The sequence below is a fragment of the Peromyscus eremicus genome, chromosome 4 (genome assembly GCF_949786415.1).
Source record: "Peromyscus eremicus chromosome 4, PerEre_H2_v1, whole genome shotgun sequence".
Classification (NCBI taxonomy): Eukaryota; Metazoa; Chordata; class Mammalia; order Rodentia; family Cricetidae; genus Peromyscus; species Peromyscus eremicus.
Window position 1 is genome coordinate 125,465,862 of NC_081419.1, and position 18,838 is coordinate 125,484,699.

General features: G+C 44.7%; 1 protein-coding gene across 1 annotated transcript in view; it reads right to left on the reverse strand.

Moving 5' to 3' along the window:
- The window catches only part of Defb116 (defensin beta 116), a 39,140-nt gene that overhangs the window by 927 nt on the left and 19,375 nt on the right, over nucleotides 1–18,838 (reverse strand). Inside the window, exon 2 of the mRNA XM_059261635.1 lies at nucleotides 4,051–4,230. Coding sequence (XP_059117618.1) covers nucleotides 4,051–4,129 — 79 coding nt within the window. The 5' untranslated portion in view covers nucleotides 4,130–4,230. The remainder of the gene's footprint in view (nucleotides 1–4,050; nucleotides 4,231–18,838) is intronic.

Sequence of the window (18,838 nt, forward strand, 5' to 3'; positions counted from 1 at the left end):
GTCTCTGCACATTTCCTCAAAGAAACAGGTATAGTGCATGCATGAGCCCCATACTGGTAACAGACACAGGGGTCCTACTGATTTTACTCATGCGTTTCCTCCCTGAGAACAGTATATAAGGTGCCATACATCTTAGTAAACTTGCTTAGCATAAGACAACTTATGCAAGACCTCCTGACCCAGCTTCCCCAGCTTCTTCGTCTTCTCATCCCTGGCCCTCCTGCTGAAGACCCTGCCACTGAAGAATGACCTGCTGGTCTGGGTCACAGGGGATGGCTGGGGACATAGATACTGAGGACCGGCAATCAGACAAGCTGTCTTGTCTTATTCTTTCCTCTTCACCGTCCCAAGAAGATTCTGCCTATAGTGGCTCAAAACATAAGTAATTTGTGCGATAAAGGTTTACTCATAGACATGCACAGCCTCTCACTCCTGCTCTTTCTTAACCCGACATTGTCCTGCATCACCACAGATGTTCATATGCTGTCACATTCAAGTCACACTTAATGATCTCCAACTAGAGCCACAGGAGCCGGGTTGGGGACCCAGCACTGCCTTTGAGCCGCTGGAGAGTGCTATGTCCCAACTCCCTAAATGTAGTCTTGCCTCGTGAGAGATGGGAAAGGGGAGATTCGCAGCAGGTCAGAAAACCTTGACCTTGTTTGTGAAGGAAGCTAAGGAGGTCTCACAGCTTGGGGATGACTCCCAGACCCGTAGTGTCGCTGATTCAGTGTGCCCTTAGCTGAAGCCTGAGCTAGGGCAGTTTACAGTTGCTAACACTCATGGGCTCCTGCCTGAAATGAGAGCCTAACCCTGGAAGCCCTCCTCAAGTTCAGCCACAGACACTGCCAGCTGAAGGGTTTTAAGAGCAAAATATATAGTCATAAATCAAAAAGCAATGACACAAGGTGGGTGGCTGTTACAGAGGATGTGGGTTTGGTTCTCATCACCCACGTCAGCAGGCTCATGGCTGCCTGTAACTATAACTCTGGGCGATTTGTCATCTCCTTCTGGCCTCCATGGGCCAAACACATGAGTTACACACATACATATCCATAAAAATAAAAATAAAAGAAAATGTTCTTAAAAAAGCAAAAGATGTGCTCTGGACCCTTACTTTTTAAAAATTTATTTTATTTTTAATGTGTATATACCTGTGAATTTGTGCATGTGTGTACACGTACCTTCAGAGTCCAGAGGAGGGCACCTGAGCCCTTGGAGCAAGAGTTACAGGTGGTTATGAGCTACCCAATGTAGGTGTTGGGAGCTAAACTTGGGTCCTCTGCAAGAGCAGTGAATGGGCTTAACTGCTGAGCTATCTCTTAATGCTGCTTTGGCCCCTTTTACAGCGCCACATTGACCCCCAAATCAACATGACACATCATTTCTCAACCATCCGTGTGCCCGGACGTAGCCGTCTCCCACTGGCTTCCTAAGGTTCTTCCTAGCCACAGAGGTTGGCCATAGGTCATTCACATTCCCTTCATCCATTCTACAGACATTTTCTCAATCTGCTCTATGCAAAGTCCTCAGCTCAGTGCCGGGAACTCTAAAGACAGTCTCGGCATCAAACAATTCAATTTGATATGCATGTTTGGGAGCAAAAAAGGAAAAGATGACTTTGATTGTCCTGGTGGAAAGGGCTGCCAGGAACAGCTCCTGCTCACAAATCCTGCCTGGTGGCAGTCATAAAGCCACGAGAAGCGGCGCTGGTACGGCTTTTGAAGCATGGCGTGCCATCTTCACGTGTCATTTCCCATGAGCACCCCTGTGTTTTCTACCACTGTTCCAACACGAGCTCTATTGAACAGGAGGACAAGGGTCCTCTGTAAAGTGGGCAGAAGAGGTGGGAAGTAACTTGGGAGGAGAATATAAAGAAGAAGTAATACGTGAAGGAGAGGAGAAAAACGCTAAGGCAGGGCAACAGCTCTAGACACGGACTCGGAACTCACTCAGAATGAAGGAAACCACCCACGCTTTCCACAGCGCCAGGTCAAAACTGCATCCAGTGCTTCTGTGTGTGTCAGAGCTTGACAAGAGACACCTCAAAAACATCCCCTTTACCAGGCATGGTGGCACATGCCTTTAATCCCAGCACTCCAGAGGCAGAGGCAGGTGGATCTAGAGGCCAGCCTGGTCTACAAAGCAAATTCCAGGATAGCCAAAGCTGTTCCACAGAGAAACCCTATTTGTGTAAAAACAAAACCAAAACCAAAAATCCCTTTCTCCTGGTGTCATGTCTTCATGCCTAGAGTTATGTATTGCTTTTCACTGTGGCTGAAATCCACACTCAAAACCTTCCTCCACATTGGAAAACAGTAGATACTTTCTTCCAATTTATTCTTCCTATTTATTTCTTTTTTTTTTATTTATTATGTATACAGTGTTCTGCCTGCATGTATGCCTGCAGGCCCAAAGAAGAGGGAACCAGATCTCATTACAGATGGTTTTCAGCCACCATGTGGTTGCTGGGAATTGAACTCAGGACCTTTGGAAGAACAGCCAGTGCTCTTAACCTCTGAGCCATCTCTCCAGCCCTCCTATTTATTTCTAAAACCACTTGGTTGGGAGCATGATTGTTCCACAATGGGCTATACATATTTCACAATACATCTTGAGTTTGGAGATAAGTACATTGCTGCTTTCTATCATCAAAGATTTCCTCCAACACCCTTATTTAATATTCTTTTTCTTTATTAATTATTCCCTATTCCTTGTGATCTTCTCTAAGCCATCTTATTTATTCTGTTTTGCTTTGTTTGGTTTTGAGACAGGGTCATTCTCTGGATGTCCTAGAACTCACTGTACAGACCAGGCTGACCTCAAACTCACAGAGATGCTTGCTTCTGTCTCCCCAATGCTGGGATTAAAGACATGCATCACCACCCCCGGTCTCTAAGCCATTTTAAAAATAGACTATGTGATGTAAATACTTTCTGTAGCTTGAGCAGTTATTTACAAGAAAATAGTCTCTTCGATGAATGGTGTTGGGAAAACTGTGTATCTCCACACAAAAGAACGAAGTTAGACCCTTATGCCACAGACAAAACTTGACTCAAAATGGACCTAGGAACTGAAACTGTAAGACTCCCAGAAGAACACACAGGAGAAAAGAATCTTGATATTGGCCTTGGCAACAGTTTATCTTCGTGGATCACAAAAGCACAGGCACAAAGACAAAAATAGAAAGTGAGGGCACATCAGCCTAAAACCTGTGCAGTCAAGGGCATTACCAACCATGGAAACAGCAACCAACAGCCACCAACAGTTTATTTGTGAATCTGCAGCTCTTCATATCAGTAACAGCTACAGTCCTACCCTGATGAATTCAGGGTCTTTCTGAAACTTAAAAATCCCCCCAAACGTAGGCTGAGTCCAGATAAATATATCTGACCTCAGTGAGACACCTACCACCATCGGACATGTCACGTCAATCAAACTCTTCCCATCTACTAACCACTCAAGTCTTGCTTATGAAACCTAACACAAACAAGCACAATAAAAGCCATCCAGCCCCCACTCACAGCATCATCCAACAGAGTCAAACCACAGACCTTTCTCTATCCCAGTTCCTAGTTTCACTAATCTCCTCCCAGCTCCACTCAGCAGCAAACACCACTCGCTCTCCAGATGACATCGGAACCTCAGCCAAGCCTGAGTTCATAGCAGAACTGCTTGTTTCAAGCTCAACCATACTCACTTTCTCAATCCCCCTCTTTCTCTATCCATGCCCCGCCCCCGACTCACTATCCCATATACAACTTATCATTCCTCCTCCCAACCTCCCACACCCATACCATGAATCAGGTTCCCATCCCAGTTACAGCCGTCCTGATGCCCTTCATGCTTTGAGTCTCCATTGCACCAGGAAAACAGGTCAACAACCTTAAGTTTGCCTTGAGAGAGAATAAGGGGGATATTGACAGAGCTGATCCTGTGTCATCTATAACCTTCCTGAGATATTTGCTTACTCTGTGCGACTGTCTCAGAGGTCACTGAGACACCAATAGTTCATGTGAGATCCCAGAACATTAGAGAGACCTGAGTTACCTGTAGTCTTGTCAGCCAGGATCAGCAGGATGACCATGGTCATGAAGTATGGCTTTGCGACTAACATGCTGAAGAGCATGAGGGCTGTCTTGCAGGTGACTGGGTAGCAATCATCACAGCAGGGTGGGGTGGGGGTGGGGCCCTCAGTGTTGGAAATGGGCCAGGATTAGTGGCAGCGAACTGAAAGGCATGTTAAAAACTGAGGTCAGTCAAGCAGAAGGATGCCATGCCTCAGCAGTCCCCACTGGGAGTGTTGTGTGAGGGCAGGAGATAGCCCAACAACACTCACAGCAAAGCAGGCCCACCTTCCAGACACACGAAGACAAAGTTCAGCCGGTTGACACCTTGCATGGGACAGACGGGAATGAACGAGTCATTTACTCAATGAGAAAATTAATAGTTTTAACAAGTAACCTTCAGACTTCGACCTGTCTTTACTAGCAATTTCTCTGCTAGAAAGAAATGAACTAAATGGCATCATAAAAATGCAAGAAGGTTTAGGATTCCTTACATGAATGCTCAATCACTGTCAGTTTTACCTCAGTAAAGCTGGATGGAGGGACTGGAGAAATGGTTCAGTGGTAAGAGCACGGGCTGCTTTTCCAGGGAACTGGAGTTCAATTCCCAGCATCCACATGGTGGCTCACAGCCATAGGTACCTCCAGGGGATCCTCTGACCTCCATAGGCACCAGGTACACACACCTTGCACAGATATGCATGCAGGCAAAATACCCATACAGCATCAAATAAATCATACCAAAGCAATATTTGAAAACAAATAAACAAAACCCCCAAACAACAACAAAAAGCTGAATGGGACAAAGAACAAAAGACTGAGTAGACGTGTTACCAAAGAAATATATGAATGGCCAATGAGAACATAAGAAGATGCTCCTGGGGTTGGGAGGATGGTCCATGGGTAAAGTGCTTTCTGTGAAAGTGTGAGGACCTGAATTCAGATCCCCTCGTGTGTGTGTGTGTGTGTGTGTGTGTGTGTGTGTGTGTGTGTGTGTGTGTAAGCAGTCGATGTCAGGCGTCCTTCTCAATCACTTTTTACTTTGTATATTGAGGTGAGGTCTCTCACTTGGACCCTGCCCACCTACTTGGCTAGTCTAGCCAGCCAGCTTGATCCAGTTATCCCCTGTTCCTGCCTCTCAAGCTGGGATTGCAGGTGGCTGCACATCCTCCCGATGTTTACAAGGGTGCTGTGGATCCAAACTCGGTTCTCACACTTGTGTGGCAAGTCTTTTACCCACCGAACCATCTCCTTCTGCCAAACCAACAGTATCACTTAAAAAGAGTAAAAATCTTGGAATCTCAACACATCTACAGTTAAGAATCAAATAATTCAGGGCATAATGCAAATACATGCTATTTTTAGATAGCAAGCTAAATATTGGCAGGCTTGAAGGCATTAGGGCCAGGCTCCCCCTCTTCCCCCATAACCACTGACTTGTAAAACCAAGAACAGCAGCAGCAAGACTCTAACTGGTTAGTGGATGGGATCGAGTCTTATCACCAGCCGTGGGAAGAGACGTGACATCCTGAGGGCTGTTAATTGATAACTATCTAACACCAGTTCCAGGAATCTAGACATAGAGTTCCTACCTAGCCTCAGGTTTTCTGTGTCTTTGCTCCCTCGCAAGAGCGCCAGTCCAAAGGTACCTGTCAATCACCTGGACAGGCAAGTGCTCCTCTAGAAAGCTGTCTGTTCTATAAACTTTAGAAATAGTTTAAACCTATCTAAAAATGGAGGTTAGCTCAGTGCTCTCTCTGGCCACTGTCAGCTCTCACCCTGTGGAAGTCCTCTGCTCTTCACTGCTTCCTTATTGCTCTCTGGCACCCCTCAGGTGACCCCTTGTTCTCTAATAAACTGCATCCATCTTCTACCCTACACTCTGTGTGTCTCATCCGCATGATTTTAACAAAGATCTCAACGGCCCAGGAGCCGAGACTCTCAGAGAGAGAGGCCAGCAGCACTATGGGACTCCTTTAAGCCAAGCCAAGGAATCCCCAGGGGCAAGGCCTCCTGGGACCTGGAGAGAAATGCGCATTTTTCCCCTAAAGGTTTAGCAGCAGAAGGTAAGGAGCACTGTATGGCACCTGCATGCTGGAGGTTCGCTTTATGATGTCACATTCTCAAACAGATGGTGACCGAGGCCTTGGAGAATTATATCTGCTACACCCAGCCCGTGCTGCGCCATGAGGAAGGAGAGAGACAATATTTGTGGGTTCCAGAGATTTTTATAATTCACCACATAAGCGGGTCACTGATCGATCAGGGCTGCAGGATAAGGACTCGGGAGCCTTGTTTCTCCTGACAGCCTAGAGGAGGGGCAAATGTGGGGTTTATAAACACAAAATTCACAAACATTTGTTTCTAAGTTACAGTTACAATTTTCACCAGTCAGAACTCAAAGATTAGGGACTTTTCTTGAGTGTTCCATCTTTGTCAACCGACATACAATGCAAGCCTTTCAGTCCAACCAATCAGATTCATTTGTTCCTTCTGTTGTTAGAAACAGCCATGATGTTTCTAGAGAACTAAAGGTGAATAACAACTATTTCTATGGTTCAGGGAGGAAGTGGGTCAGCCATTGGAAAGTTCTCAGCTTCCATGGGGCTTGGGAACCTGAACTTTATTTCACCCTACAGGCAAAATGGAGTCTGAAGTCAAAATATCAGTACTCAGGTACAAAAGCAGGTGCTTTTGCCTGCTCCCTTCACACAGGTCAATCTTTGGAACTCTTGCACAGCAGGAATCATAAATGGGACTCTGTTTCTACAGCAAATCAAGAGTTCAACGAAATCCCACAAACATCATTGATATCCTATGGCTTACCATCTCCAGCATTTTGAATGAGGGGAGTGAATGACTTAAAACATTATTTGGCGCCAGGCGGTGGTGGCGCACGCCTTTAATCCCAGCACTCGGGAGGCAGAGGCAGGCGGATCTCTGTGAGTTCGAGGCCAGCCTGGGCTACCAAGTGAGTCCCAGGAAAGGCACAAAGCTACACAGAGAAACCCTGTCTCGAAAAACCAAAAAAAAAAAAAAAAAAAAAAACAAAACATTATTTGGCTAAGTTAAATCGAGCCAGAGAGTTATTGCTAATTCTATGAAGAACTACGATGGACTCCCTTTGGCAAGCATGTCTCTCCCTTTGAATTGAAGCCTGATCTAGTGAGGGAGTGCAGATTTTCACTGGGTTACAACAGAAAGGAAAGCTTCGTTATTCCATGGGCTCATCACACCATCGTGTGGCCTTGTGGTGGAATAACAATCCTGAGGAGGCGTCTGGTGGATAGACTTAAAGACAGCATAGCTTTCCAGCGGGAGGCAGGAGGATTGAGAGTTTGAGGACAGCCTGGACTACATTGCAAGGTCCTGACCCCAAAACACAAACAAAACAAAAAGCCAAATGTCTCAGTCCCACAGAATTTTTGTTCTGCCTGTGAAATCTCTTCATCTGTCTATAATGTTCAGATCTGAGTTTGTGGTTAATATTTAAAGACAACAGAACATTTCAAATCTTTCCCACAGATAGAAATAAGCATTGCTTGAATACTAAATAATACATGAACTGTCACCTAATATTGGGTTTGAGAATGTACCAGTTGGAAGGGATTGTTAATTAATCAACTGAGCATAATTATACTAATTAGATCCCATGAGACTCCAACTGTAAATCTTTCATAGCTCTTGGAGCCTCTTAGTTTAACAAAACTAAAGACAGATCTAAAGATGAGGAAAAAATATCTAGGCCCAAACAGTAGGATTTGTTTCTACAAAAGTCCAAAACGTATTATAATATTTTTTCAATGGGTTTGGGGATGGAGAATGGCTTAACCAGTGAAGAGCCTGCTGGTCAAGCATGAGGACCTGAGTTCGATTCCCAGCTCCCACATAAGATCCAGCTGTGCCTGTAATCCCAATGCTGGACAGGCAGAGCCAGGAGGATCCCCGGGGGCTCACCGTCCAGCCAGGCCAGCTGAATCGGCCAACATCAGGTTCTGTGAGAGATCCTGCCTCAAACACTAAGGAGAAGAGTAAGTGTAGAAGACAGCTAACATTGGCCTCTTGTCTGCATGCACACATGCATACATGCCCGTACAACACACGCATGTACATACCAACACACACACACACACACACACACACACACACACACACACACACATTTATCCTGTTTAAAAACTAGGAATTAGGTTTTTACTCTCCTAGGAGAATTAGAGATAAATATTCTGTTACAACTACTAATGCCAGTCTATTATTTACACACAGTGGGCTTTTCTATTACAGAAAATCATTACAGAAGGCTCAAACTAGGGCCATGGCTGGGGGCTGTGGAGTGGCAGGAAAGATACATACTGTGTTGGAAAGAATCAGAACCAGGGCCATCATTACAAATCTTTATACAAATACTGAGGAGGTAGCACAGGGGTCAGGAGAGCTTGCTGTTCTTTCAGAGGACCAGAGTTCAATTCCCAGCACCTGAAACTCCAGTTCCTTCTTCTGGCCTCTGAGGGAACTTAAAGATGTGCACACACAGCCGGGCGGTGGTGGCGCACGCCTTTAATCCCAGCACTCAGGAGGCAGAGCCAGGTGGATCTTTGTGAGTTTGAGGCCAGCCTGGTCTACAGAGCGAGATCCAGGAAAGGTGCAAAGCTACACAGAGAAACCCTGTCTCAAAAAACCAAAAAAACAAACAAACAAACAAACAAAAAAACCCAAAAAAAAGATGTGCACACACACTCATACACATACATTAAAAAAAAAACATTTTTAGTGTTTTAGAGTAACTTAATCCATAAATCCCTTTCTTAAACAAAATCTACTCTTTTTTTTTCTTGCCAGGTGTGATGACACATGTTATTAATCCCTGTGTTCAGGAGGCAAAGGCAGGTGGGTCTCTGTGAGTTTGAGGCTAGCCTGGTCTCCAAAGCGAGTTCCAGGCCAGTCAGGGCTACACAAAACAAAACAAAATCATATCTGGTTTTTCTCGTGTGTGTGTGTGTGTGTGTGTGTGTGTGTGTGTGTGTGTGAAAACCATGTGACTTTGCTGTTGGCCTTCCTCTGTCTTGCAATGCTGGGGATTAAATTAAGACCTCAGCCTCATGCAGGCTAGGCAAGTGCTATATGACTGAGCTATGTTGTTATTGTTTTATATACCTAACAGTCACAATTTAAAACAGCTAATTGACATAGTGCTTGTGCTAAGAACTTTTAAAAAGTAACTATCTTATTCAAATATATAAACTGTACTTGGTAAAATGCACCAGTCTGAAGTATGCAGCCTGGGAACTACCCACGGTAAACACACCTGTGGAGTTTCCACTCGGGTCAAGAAACAGAAGTGTGTGTAACTGAGAACCCTTGACTCTGTCCTTGCCTTGTAACTACCCATGCTTCTTCCCCTTTCTCAGTGAGCCATTCTGAGTTCAAGTCTGACCCCATGGGATTTTCCTGCTCCCGGCTCTCCAATGCATCAAGATGCTTGTAAGACTCACGTGTGGAGTGAGCAAGTGCCCATTTGTTTTCATTACTGCAGAGTATTCCAATACCATCACAAATTCACCCAGGCTGAACACAGACTCTGGTGTCTCTGAGACCTATGGCCATTACAAACCCATGCAGTCCAAGCAGCCTTCCTTGCTCATGATGTTTTCTGCACTTGTGAGAGCATCTCTATGGGGAAATGACAGGTCTTGCATGCAGGTGCTCAACTCTCGTACCTGTTACAAATAGTTTCTCAAAGTGATGCCCTTTTTAAGGTGCACCCGCTGATGCTGTCTTTTGTCAAGCCTTGGTTTCAGCTACTTTGTGATGGCGCCAGTGGTAACTTACTGTGGTTTTGTTTTTTTGGTTTTTTTTTTAAAGATTTATTTATTGATTTATTATGTATACCGCATGTATGAATGCAGGCCAGAAGAGGACACCAAATCTCATTACAGATGGTTGTGAGCCACCATGTGGTTGCTGGGAATTGAACTTAGGACCTCTGGAAGAGCAGTCAGTGCTCTTAACCTCTGAGCCATCTCTCCAGCCCCCAGCTTACTGTGGTTTTAACGTGTGTTTCCTTAATGACCACTAAAATTAAGAGGACTTTTCTATAAGAGGACTTTCCTATATTTCTTGGCCATTTAGATGTTCAATCCAAGACTTCCTTTTTTTATTGTTTCAGGACTTTGCCCCCCCCTTTTTTTTTGCATCTGAATTTCCAATATTAGTGTTTTAGTCGGGGTTTTCTAGAGTTGCAGAACTTATGGAATGAATCCCTATATGTATATAAAGGGGAATTCGTTGGAATGACTTACAGGCTGTGGTCCAGCTAATCCAACAATGGCTGGTTGTGAAGGAAAGTCCAAGAATCCAATAGTTGCTCAGTCTCACAAGCCTGGGTGTCTCAGCTGGTCTTCGGTATATGCTGGAATTCTGAAGAAGCAGGTTCCAGTGCCAGTGAAGGAATGGATGTGCTAGCAAGGCAAGGGCAAGCAGGCAGAGAGCAAAACCTTCCATCTTCCATGTCCTTATATAGGCTTCTGGCAGAAGGTGCGGACCAGATGAAAGGTGTTTCTTCCCAAGCAGAAAATCTCTCCCAGGTGTGTTCTCCATTTCTGGATTGTAGTTTGTTCCAGATACAGTCAAGTTGACAACCAAGAGTAGCCATCACAATTAGTAATGATGTAATGTGTCCAAACACTGTCCTCCATGCGGTAGCCTTGTCATCCACCAAAGTCACATGACCATGTGTACACAGGTTTCTTTCTGGGCTCTATTCTGTTTTTGTGTGAGTACCACACTGTTCTGCTGGCTTTGTGGGGAGTCTTTGTTGTTGTTGTTGTTCCAAAGTAGACTCAACAATCCATGTTTTTATTCCATTATTTCTATACTCTATCCCCCCTTTTTCTTTTCAGAGATCTCTGAACCTAATCTCTTTTGTTCAGTTTTTTTTTTCTGACCATGACCAATAACAATTTGTAACCAACCCCCCTAAACAATGACAAACATCCATAACCTTCTTGAGGTGAACATCTGGAGTTCTTTTACCAGTTTATAGAAATTCTTTATATCTGGGACTAGAGAGAAGGCTCAGGGGTTAAGGCTGTTTGCTGCTTTTCCAGGGGACTAGAACTCAGTTCCTAGTCATCATGCCAGACTGGTCACAACTGCCTGTAACTCCAGCTCTATTATTTAATAACTACATTATTAAAATAGTTAAAATATTTTTAAAATAAAAATATGCTTAAAATATTCTTGGTATATTCAAAATGCCCTCTTCTGGCTCCTTGGGCACTGGTGAATATGTGCACACACACACAAACACACACACACACACTTTAAAAAGTAAAGAGGAATACAAAGTTGGGGGCAGTAGGGAGGTGGGATGGATCTGAGAGGAGTTGAGGGAGGAATTATAGGTGAATAGTATCAAAATACATTGTATGAAATTCTCAAAGAATCAATAAAAATATTTTTAAAATAAAAATATATTTTAAAATCCTTGATGAATTAAAAAATTCAAGATCTTTATTGGTTATATGCTTTTAAAATGGCTTATACAAATTTTATTTAATATTTATTTATTTTTATGTGTATGCATGTTTTTGTCTGCATGCAAGTCTGTGCACCACATGTGTGCCTGCTGCTCATGAAGGCCAGAAGAGGGCATCAGATCTCTCAGAACAGGAGTTACATACCATTATGATCTGAGAGGAGCTGAGGGAGGAATTATAGGTGAATAGTACCAAAATACATTATATGAAATTCTCCAAGAATCAATAACATAATCTACCATATGGGTGCTGAGAATCGAACCCAGGTCCTCTGAAAGAGTCGCCTTAACCACTGAGCCATCTCTCCAGCCCCTTCCACAATCCTTCGGGTTGTTTTTTTTTCTCTTTTCCAAGGGCATCTTTTTCACTCCTAATTTTAATCAACTCTGGCTCATCAGTCTTTTGCTTTACAGTTCCTACATTCTGTGCTTTGCTTAGCTCAAGGTCACAGACGTGATCTTCTCTAGTCACTCCAGGAGCTTTTTAGTTTGGTCACTTTTATTAAGATCTACAAGCTCCATGGACTTGAGGTGTGAAGGAGAAACCAACCAATTAACCTATTAAAATGCCACCCCTCCCCTAGTACTCCATGGTGGCGTGTTTCTTGTGTAAGCACAGAGGTCTAGTTCTTTTTCTACTTTGCTCCTTGTTTATCTCTGCATTAGAAGCACCCCTCCCGCCCGGGGATGTAGTTCAATGGTAGTGTGCTTGCCTAGCATGTGCAAGGTTCTGGGTTCAAACCCAAACACATCTTCCTCCTTGCTACAGCTTCCTGGCAACCCTAGTATTCAGGAATAAGTCCTATGCTGAAATTAAATTAGCTATTCTCTGACCATTTATACCCATAAGTCTTTGAATGAGCAGAGAGCCACACTGTACTTAGCACTGTGATGCTAAGTACTCAGAGTAGTGGGAGGAACCTTGGTTCCCTCTTTATAAATGGAAAGGGTCTAAAATTTCTTCCAAGGCTTAGTTTTTGAATGTTTTTGTTTATGACAGTTTTGCTTGCATGTACATCCGTGCACCACATTCATGCAGTGCCTGTGGAGGCCAGAGGATGGCGCTGGATCCCCTGGAACTGGAGTAAGAGCCAGTTGTGAATTGCCGTGTGGACCTGGGAACAGAACTTGGGTCCTCTGCAACCTCTCAGCCATTTCTCCAGCCCTACCAGATTTCTTGAACCCATTCCTTTGCCATATGGCATTCAATTTTCAGCATGCTCGGCAGGTTCCTCTTCTCAAGTAGTTAAATTATTCCATCATGATTGGCTTCCGAAACATAACATCATTTCCATATGATCTGAGGCAACGGGGGTGGGAGGGAATATTCTTCACCCTTTGTCTACCGAGGCACAGAGGTGCATTGTTGGATTTTTCTGGCATAACACCATCCTCACACATTTCATACATATCCCAATTGGTTATAGGGTTTTAACCTCTGGTCAGCTGTGGTTACCCACAGCTTTAGTTAGATTTTAGAGGAGATATGGTCCACTGTTTCCTGGGGTGATATTGTGTCCCCCAATATATGGTGCACCCTAATGAACTTATCGGGGGTCAGAGAACAGAACAGCCACTAGATAGACATAGAGGCCAGAACAATGGTGGCACATACACCTTTAATCCTAGCATTCTGGAGGCAGAGATCCATCTGGATCTCTGTGAGTTCAAAGCCACACTGGAAACAGCCAGGCATAGTGACACACGCCTTTAATCCCAGGAAGTGATGGCAGGAAGCAGAAAGGTATATAAGGCGTGAGGAGCAGAAACTAGGGCCTTTTTAAGCTTTTAGCTTTTAGCAGCAGTTCAGCTGAGATCCATTCGGATGAGGATTCAGAAGCTTTCAGTTTGAGGAAAACATGATCTGCTGAGAAGTTGGCGAGGTAAGGTTGGATGTGGCTTGTTCTCTCTCTGATCTTTCAGCATTCATCCCAATACCTGGCTCCGGGTTTGTTTTTATTGATAAGACCTTTTAAGATTCGTGCTACAGTTTCCTACTTCTTCTTGTTCTTTTTAATAGAATATTTTAATTAATTCTTTGAAAATTTCATACAATGCATTTTGATCATATTCACTATCAACTTTTCCCAGATCTCTCCCCATCTTCCTACCCACCCAACCCCCTGTGTCTTTAAAAAAATAACCCATCAAATCTAATCCATGTTGTCTCTATACTCCTGGGTGGGGGTGGTGGGGGACCACATCCTTAAAGAAAACTAACTCGGTCTTCCTCCCCCTAGAATCCATTAGCGTCTCACTTAAAGGTGGGGGCTTGTGAGCTCCCCCCGTCTTGTACTAAGATGTTGATTGGCTTGATCTTGTGCAGTAGGTTCAGCTAGTGTGAGTCTGAGTGTGACTGAGAAGGCACTGTTGCATCTCAGCCCTCCTCAACCTCTCCAGCCCCCTCTTCCTTCCTGAGGCTTGGGGATGGTGAGGATGGAGGGGTCCCACTTGTATCTGAGCATCCCCTGTCGCTGAGTCTCTTCACTCTGACCGGTTGTGGGTCGAGGCACAAACTCGGACGGTGGTTTGACACTAAGTCTGTTTAGCAGACCCGTGGTTGTAGGTTCACCCCTGGGGCCTCTCTGTTTTTATCTGTCTCAGAAATCACAGTAACGCTAACCTCCTACGCCCACCGGGCAGCTTGCGTGCTTCCCCTGTGTTCCGGGACAGCTGGTTCAGCACAGGAATTAGCCGTCCCTTCCAAGTTTGCTAGATCTGAGGTGATCACACAATTCATCTATGGTTTATGTAACCAGGACACAATAGAGAATAAATGAGTATTATTAATAATTGTGCTAGGGGAAAAAAAAACATGAGAAAGAGAGACTATTCTCTCTCAGCCAGTACTCAGTGTTAGCCCTTTATTTTTAGCTGGTGCTTGATGGGAGCAGAGGCCTCTCTCGGGCCATTTCTGTCTCTTCTGTGGTGATAACTTGGTGGATTGCTTTTCTTTGCTGTGTTTTCTTTTCTTACACATATTTACTCACCACCGAGATGTTTGCTTCATTTTGGTTGCTGTCTAGATATCTTCAGCCTTCTGCTGTTTTGAGCTTTGTCTTCATTTATCTCTTGGGGCAATGTCAGGAATCTGTTCATTTTATTTACACTTAGAAGGAGTCACAATTCTGGTTTTGTTACTGCTTTTCTGGAGTACCTGCCATTTTGCAGACAACTTCTGTTCATTGGATTGGTTGCATTAAAGTCAAGTGTCTAGGCTTAATTACATCTTCCACTGCTACTTTTCTGATGTTTAAAATTTAACGCCCGTGTCATTTTCAAACAATGGTTTAACATGCAATGTATGTATTAAAATACAGCCAAGCACAAATGAATACATCACTCCCTATAGTCCAGACTTCACCAGCCAGCACCTGCTGAATATTGCCAGGTAGCTCTTCCTATGCCTAAGTTTTCCTGGGATGAAATCTTACTATATGGACTGTTTTATAATCTACTTCAGTTAATGGTTTTGTCTCCTCCAGCTTTACAAAGTTTCACGCTAACGTACATCGTGAACTGTTTCGTATAATCCAGATGACAGCATACCCAATGGCTCGCACGAGTGCCATTTACTCTCTTCTTTCCCTCTTCCGTTTTGGGGGGTGAGAACGCGTCAGACCCACCAGCACACTGCAGGTCCACAGTGTTGCTTGTTATAATCCCCATGCTTTGTCCCCAGACTTGAGAGCTTTTTTCACCGGGCAAAGCTGAAACTTTGTGCCCCTGACCAGCGTCTCCTCACTTCCCCCTCCCTGGCAACCGCGGAGTCTGCTTGACAATAGATTCCACAGATAATTGACACCAGGAGGTCATTGTCTCTGCCTGGCTTGCTTCACCTAGCACACTGTCTTCTGAGTTTATCTGTGTTTTCACAGAGGGAGGCTCTCCTTCTTCTTAATGGCTGGGTAGTATCTCAAGTAAATCGTATTCTGTTATTATATACCACAAGCTTACCCGGGTTTTTGATATCAGATCATCTGCAATAGACGTGGGACGTTTGTCATGCCTTGGCCACTCTGACATGAGAGAATAAATGTCTTTAGAAGACAATGGCTTCCTTTTCTCCGGGTAAATACTCTGGGAAAGACTCCTGAATCATACAATAGCTGTTCTGAGTTTTTCTAAATATCCCAATAAATACTCTTTCCTGTAAGGGCTGCACCAATTCCCATTTGCAAAACGGAAAAAAAAAGTATAATTATTAAAACAAAACAAAAACCACTTGTCCTTTGCAGTTAGGCACGAGTAATCTTGGAAAGTTTGGGGATGGGCTGGTGTATTTTTAACTGATGTATAAAAGCATATAGATAGTCATCTCGTGGGGTCCATGTGATGTTCTGATGCAGCTGGGCTCTGTGTAATATTTAAATCAGGGGAAACAAATCCATCCATTTTCAAGCAATCACCATCTCTTTCGTGGTGAAAAGCTCCAAACCCTTTCTTCCAGCTTTTTGAAATGGGACATACATTACTGTAAAGAGAAAACACTGGAAATGACAAACTGCCCCCTTCTGCTGTGAATGCTTCTGCAGCACTTCTCGGGCGCCCAGCCACATGCAGACGAAGAAAGCAAAGGGTGGGAATGAAAAGTGGAGGGAGATAGAGAGGGGAAGAGGCACGGGTCTGAGTGCCCAGAGTCACAGATGCAGGGGGCGGGGCTCAGGAGGGCCGTGTTGACTTCCCGGGGGGGGGGGGGGGGGGGGCCACAGCTCCAGAGAAAAAGCGCGGGGCTTAGCTTTATCTTGAACAACATACGTTTTCCTCACCAAGACAGGAAACAAATGATACAGTTGTACCTATATTTTCTTTATAGTCATTAAGAGCCTAAATGTGCTTAGCACTGGACTTAGATTAGAAATCTCTGGGGTCGTTTTTCTTGCTTAGTCTGTGTTTTACAGAGGAATTGGAAGAGCCGGTAAACCTCTCTGATTTTTCATCTTCCAGAAAAGATAAAATATCACAAATACTATCAATGTGACAACATCTTTTGATTGTCTTAATGGAGGGAGATGTGGGTTTAAAACTTGAAATATAGTCGGGTAGTGGTGGTACCCATCTTTAGTCCCAGCACTCGGGAGGCAGAAGCAGGTGAATCGAGGCCAGCCTGGTCTACAGAGCGAGTTCCAGGACAGCTAGGTCTACACAGAGAAACCCTGTCTTGAAACAACAACAACTACCACAACAAAAACAAACTAGAAATAGAGAAATAAACACAGATTTTTTTTTAACGATGGAAAACCCAGAGTCACCCTGACAACGTGCCTCCCTGTGGCCACTAGGTGGCGCTGTACCTCAAACTTGAATTTGCAGTAGCGGCTTTGCTTCCTCTCCGGATTCCTCTTCCCAACATGCTGCGCTGCACTGGAATTTGCCGAGGCGGAATTTTGTTGTCTGCAAGTCAACAGATGTTTGCAGACATCCCTAAGCGTCGCTGCTGGAGTTGTCTTTTCAGCACCCTCGAAATTCTGTACGTATTAAAGACAAGAAAGCACAAACTACGTGGGGGGCAAAACTCATCGACAGGGTATAATGCTTGTCTGGAAAACCTGACCACTGAGCCTGAGTTGGATCCTCATAAGCCACGTAAAAGTTGGAGAGTGCCTAGTAAACAAAGTTGTCCATGGTGTCTGTACATACACACTAACACTCACCCCCGACACACACACACACACACACACACACACACACACACACACACACACACACACCTCTCCCTCTCCCTGTCCCCTCTTTCTCTCCTCTCTTCTCTTCCAGGGAAACTCACTAGTAGTGGAGAATGACTTTAAACTCCTGATCATCCTCCTGCCTCCAGCTGTAGACTGCAGGATGTACCGCCACACCTGATTTATGTGTTACTGGAGATGAAACCTGGGACTTCGTGAATGACAAGCAAGCAGTCTCTCAGCTCAGCTACATGCTCAGCCCAGTTGGATTTTTTCTATTATTTATTGAAAATGTCTTCCGAATCTTTCCTTTGACCCAGCCCACCTCATCAGAGCCCATCCACACTTCATCCCCTGCTCTCCTTTTCCTCTGTTCAAGACTTCCTGAGAACACTCTGTCTTAATCATCATCTCCATTGCTCTTATCTCTTTTATATTCGACTCTGTCCAAGAGAGTAGTCCCATAATTAACCGTCAGGATGCTCATTTTGGGTGAGAATTTGTAAATTGCAGGTTGAAGCTACCCATCAGCTGCAAAACTGAAACCTCTCAGGTCCATATGCCCTGAATTAACAGCTCATGTGTGGATTCAAAAAGGAAATAGTGGAGGGCTGGAGGGCTGGCTCAACAGTCAGGAGCACTCACCAGTGCAGGGAACTCGGGTTTGATTCCTAGTACCCACATAGCGGCTTGCAACCCTCTGTAACTCCACACCCAGGAGACCCAATGCCTTTTTTGGGCACCAGGCACGTGCAGACAAAACACTCATACATACAAAATAAAAATCAATAAATCTTATTTTAAAAAGAGTGCAGTAGGAGACCTTGTTTTCCCAGTTGCACAGGGCACATCTTGGTCACAGTAGCTATGCAGTTTCTTCAGATTATCCACCAGATCTAAGAGGTCAGCGCTGAGAGGTTTCCATCTTAGACTATGGCATGTCCTGCCTTCAAGAGTCCCCAGGAGGACTGAAGCATCCCCTCCCTTGGCTGCCAGGGCACACGCAGTTTCTAGGGAAAACACCCTGTGCTAAAAATGGCTGCCACCTCGTGTCTCATCCTTGATCCCGGAGGAACCCTGCCGCTTCTCAGAGGAGGAGACAAAGTCGCCTCTGCATCTCAACTGAGGAGACTGAGGGACCCAGATTCAGTCATGGTCTCTGTGGCATCTGCACTGCAGTTAGCCATAAGTTACAAAATACTTCATGAGAATCGTTGCTGTTGCTCTTTGACAAACACGAAAACACACTCGTGGAGGGGTGAGATCGGCTGGCCTGTGCAGCGCCCGCACCATGGGCTAGTTCCCTGCTCATGAGGAGGACTTCACAGGTCCAACTTTTTCTTTGAAGTTTGTTTGTTTGTTTTCTATGTGTCTGGGTGTCCGTGTGATTGGTTTACACATACGCCAGTGAGCCACAAACATGCCCCGTGCCCAGGGGGACAGAGGAGGGTGTCGGAGCTGGAGAATTGAGTTACAGGTGCTGTGAGCCACCATGTGGGTACTGGGAACTAGACCTAGATCTTCTGAAAGAGTAGCTAGTGCTCAACTGCTGAGCCGTCTCTTGAGCC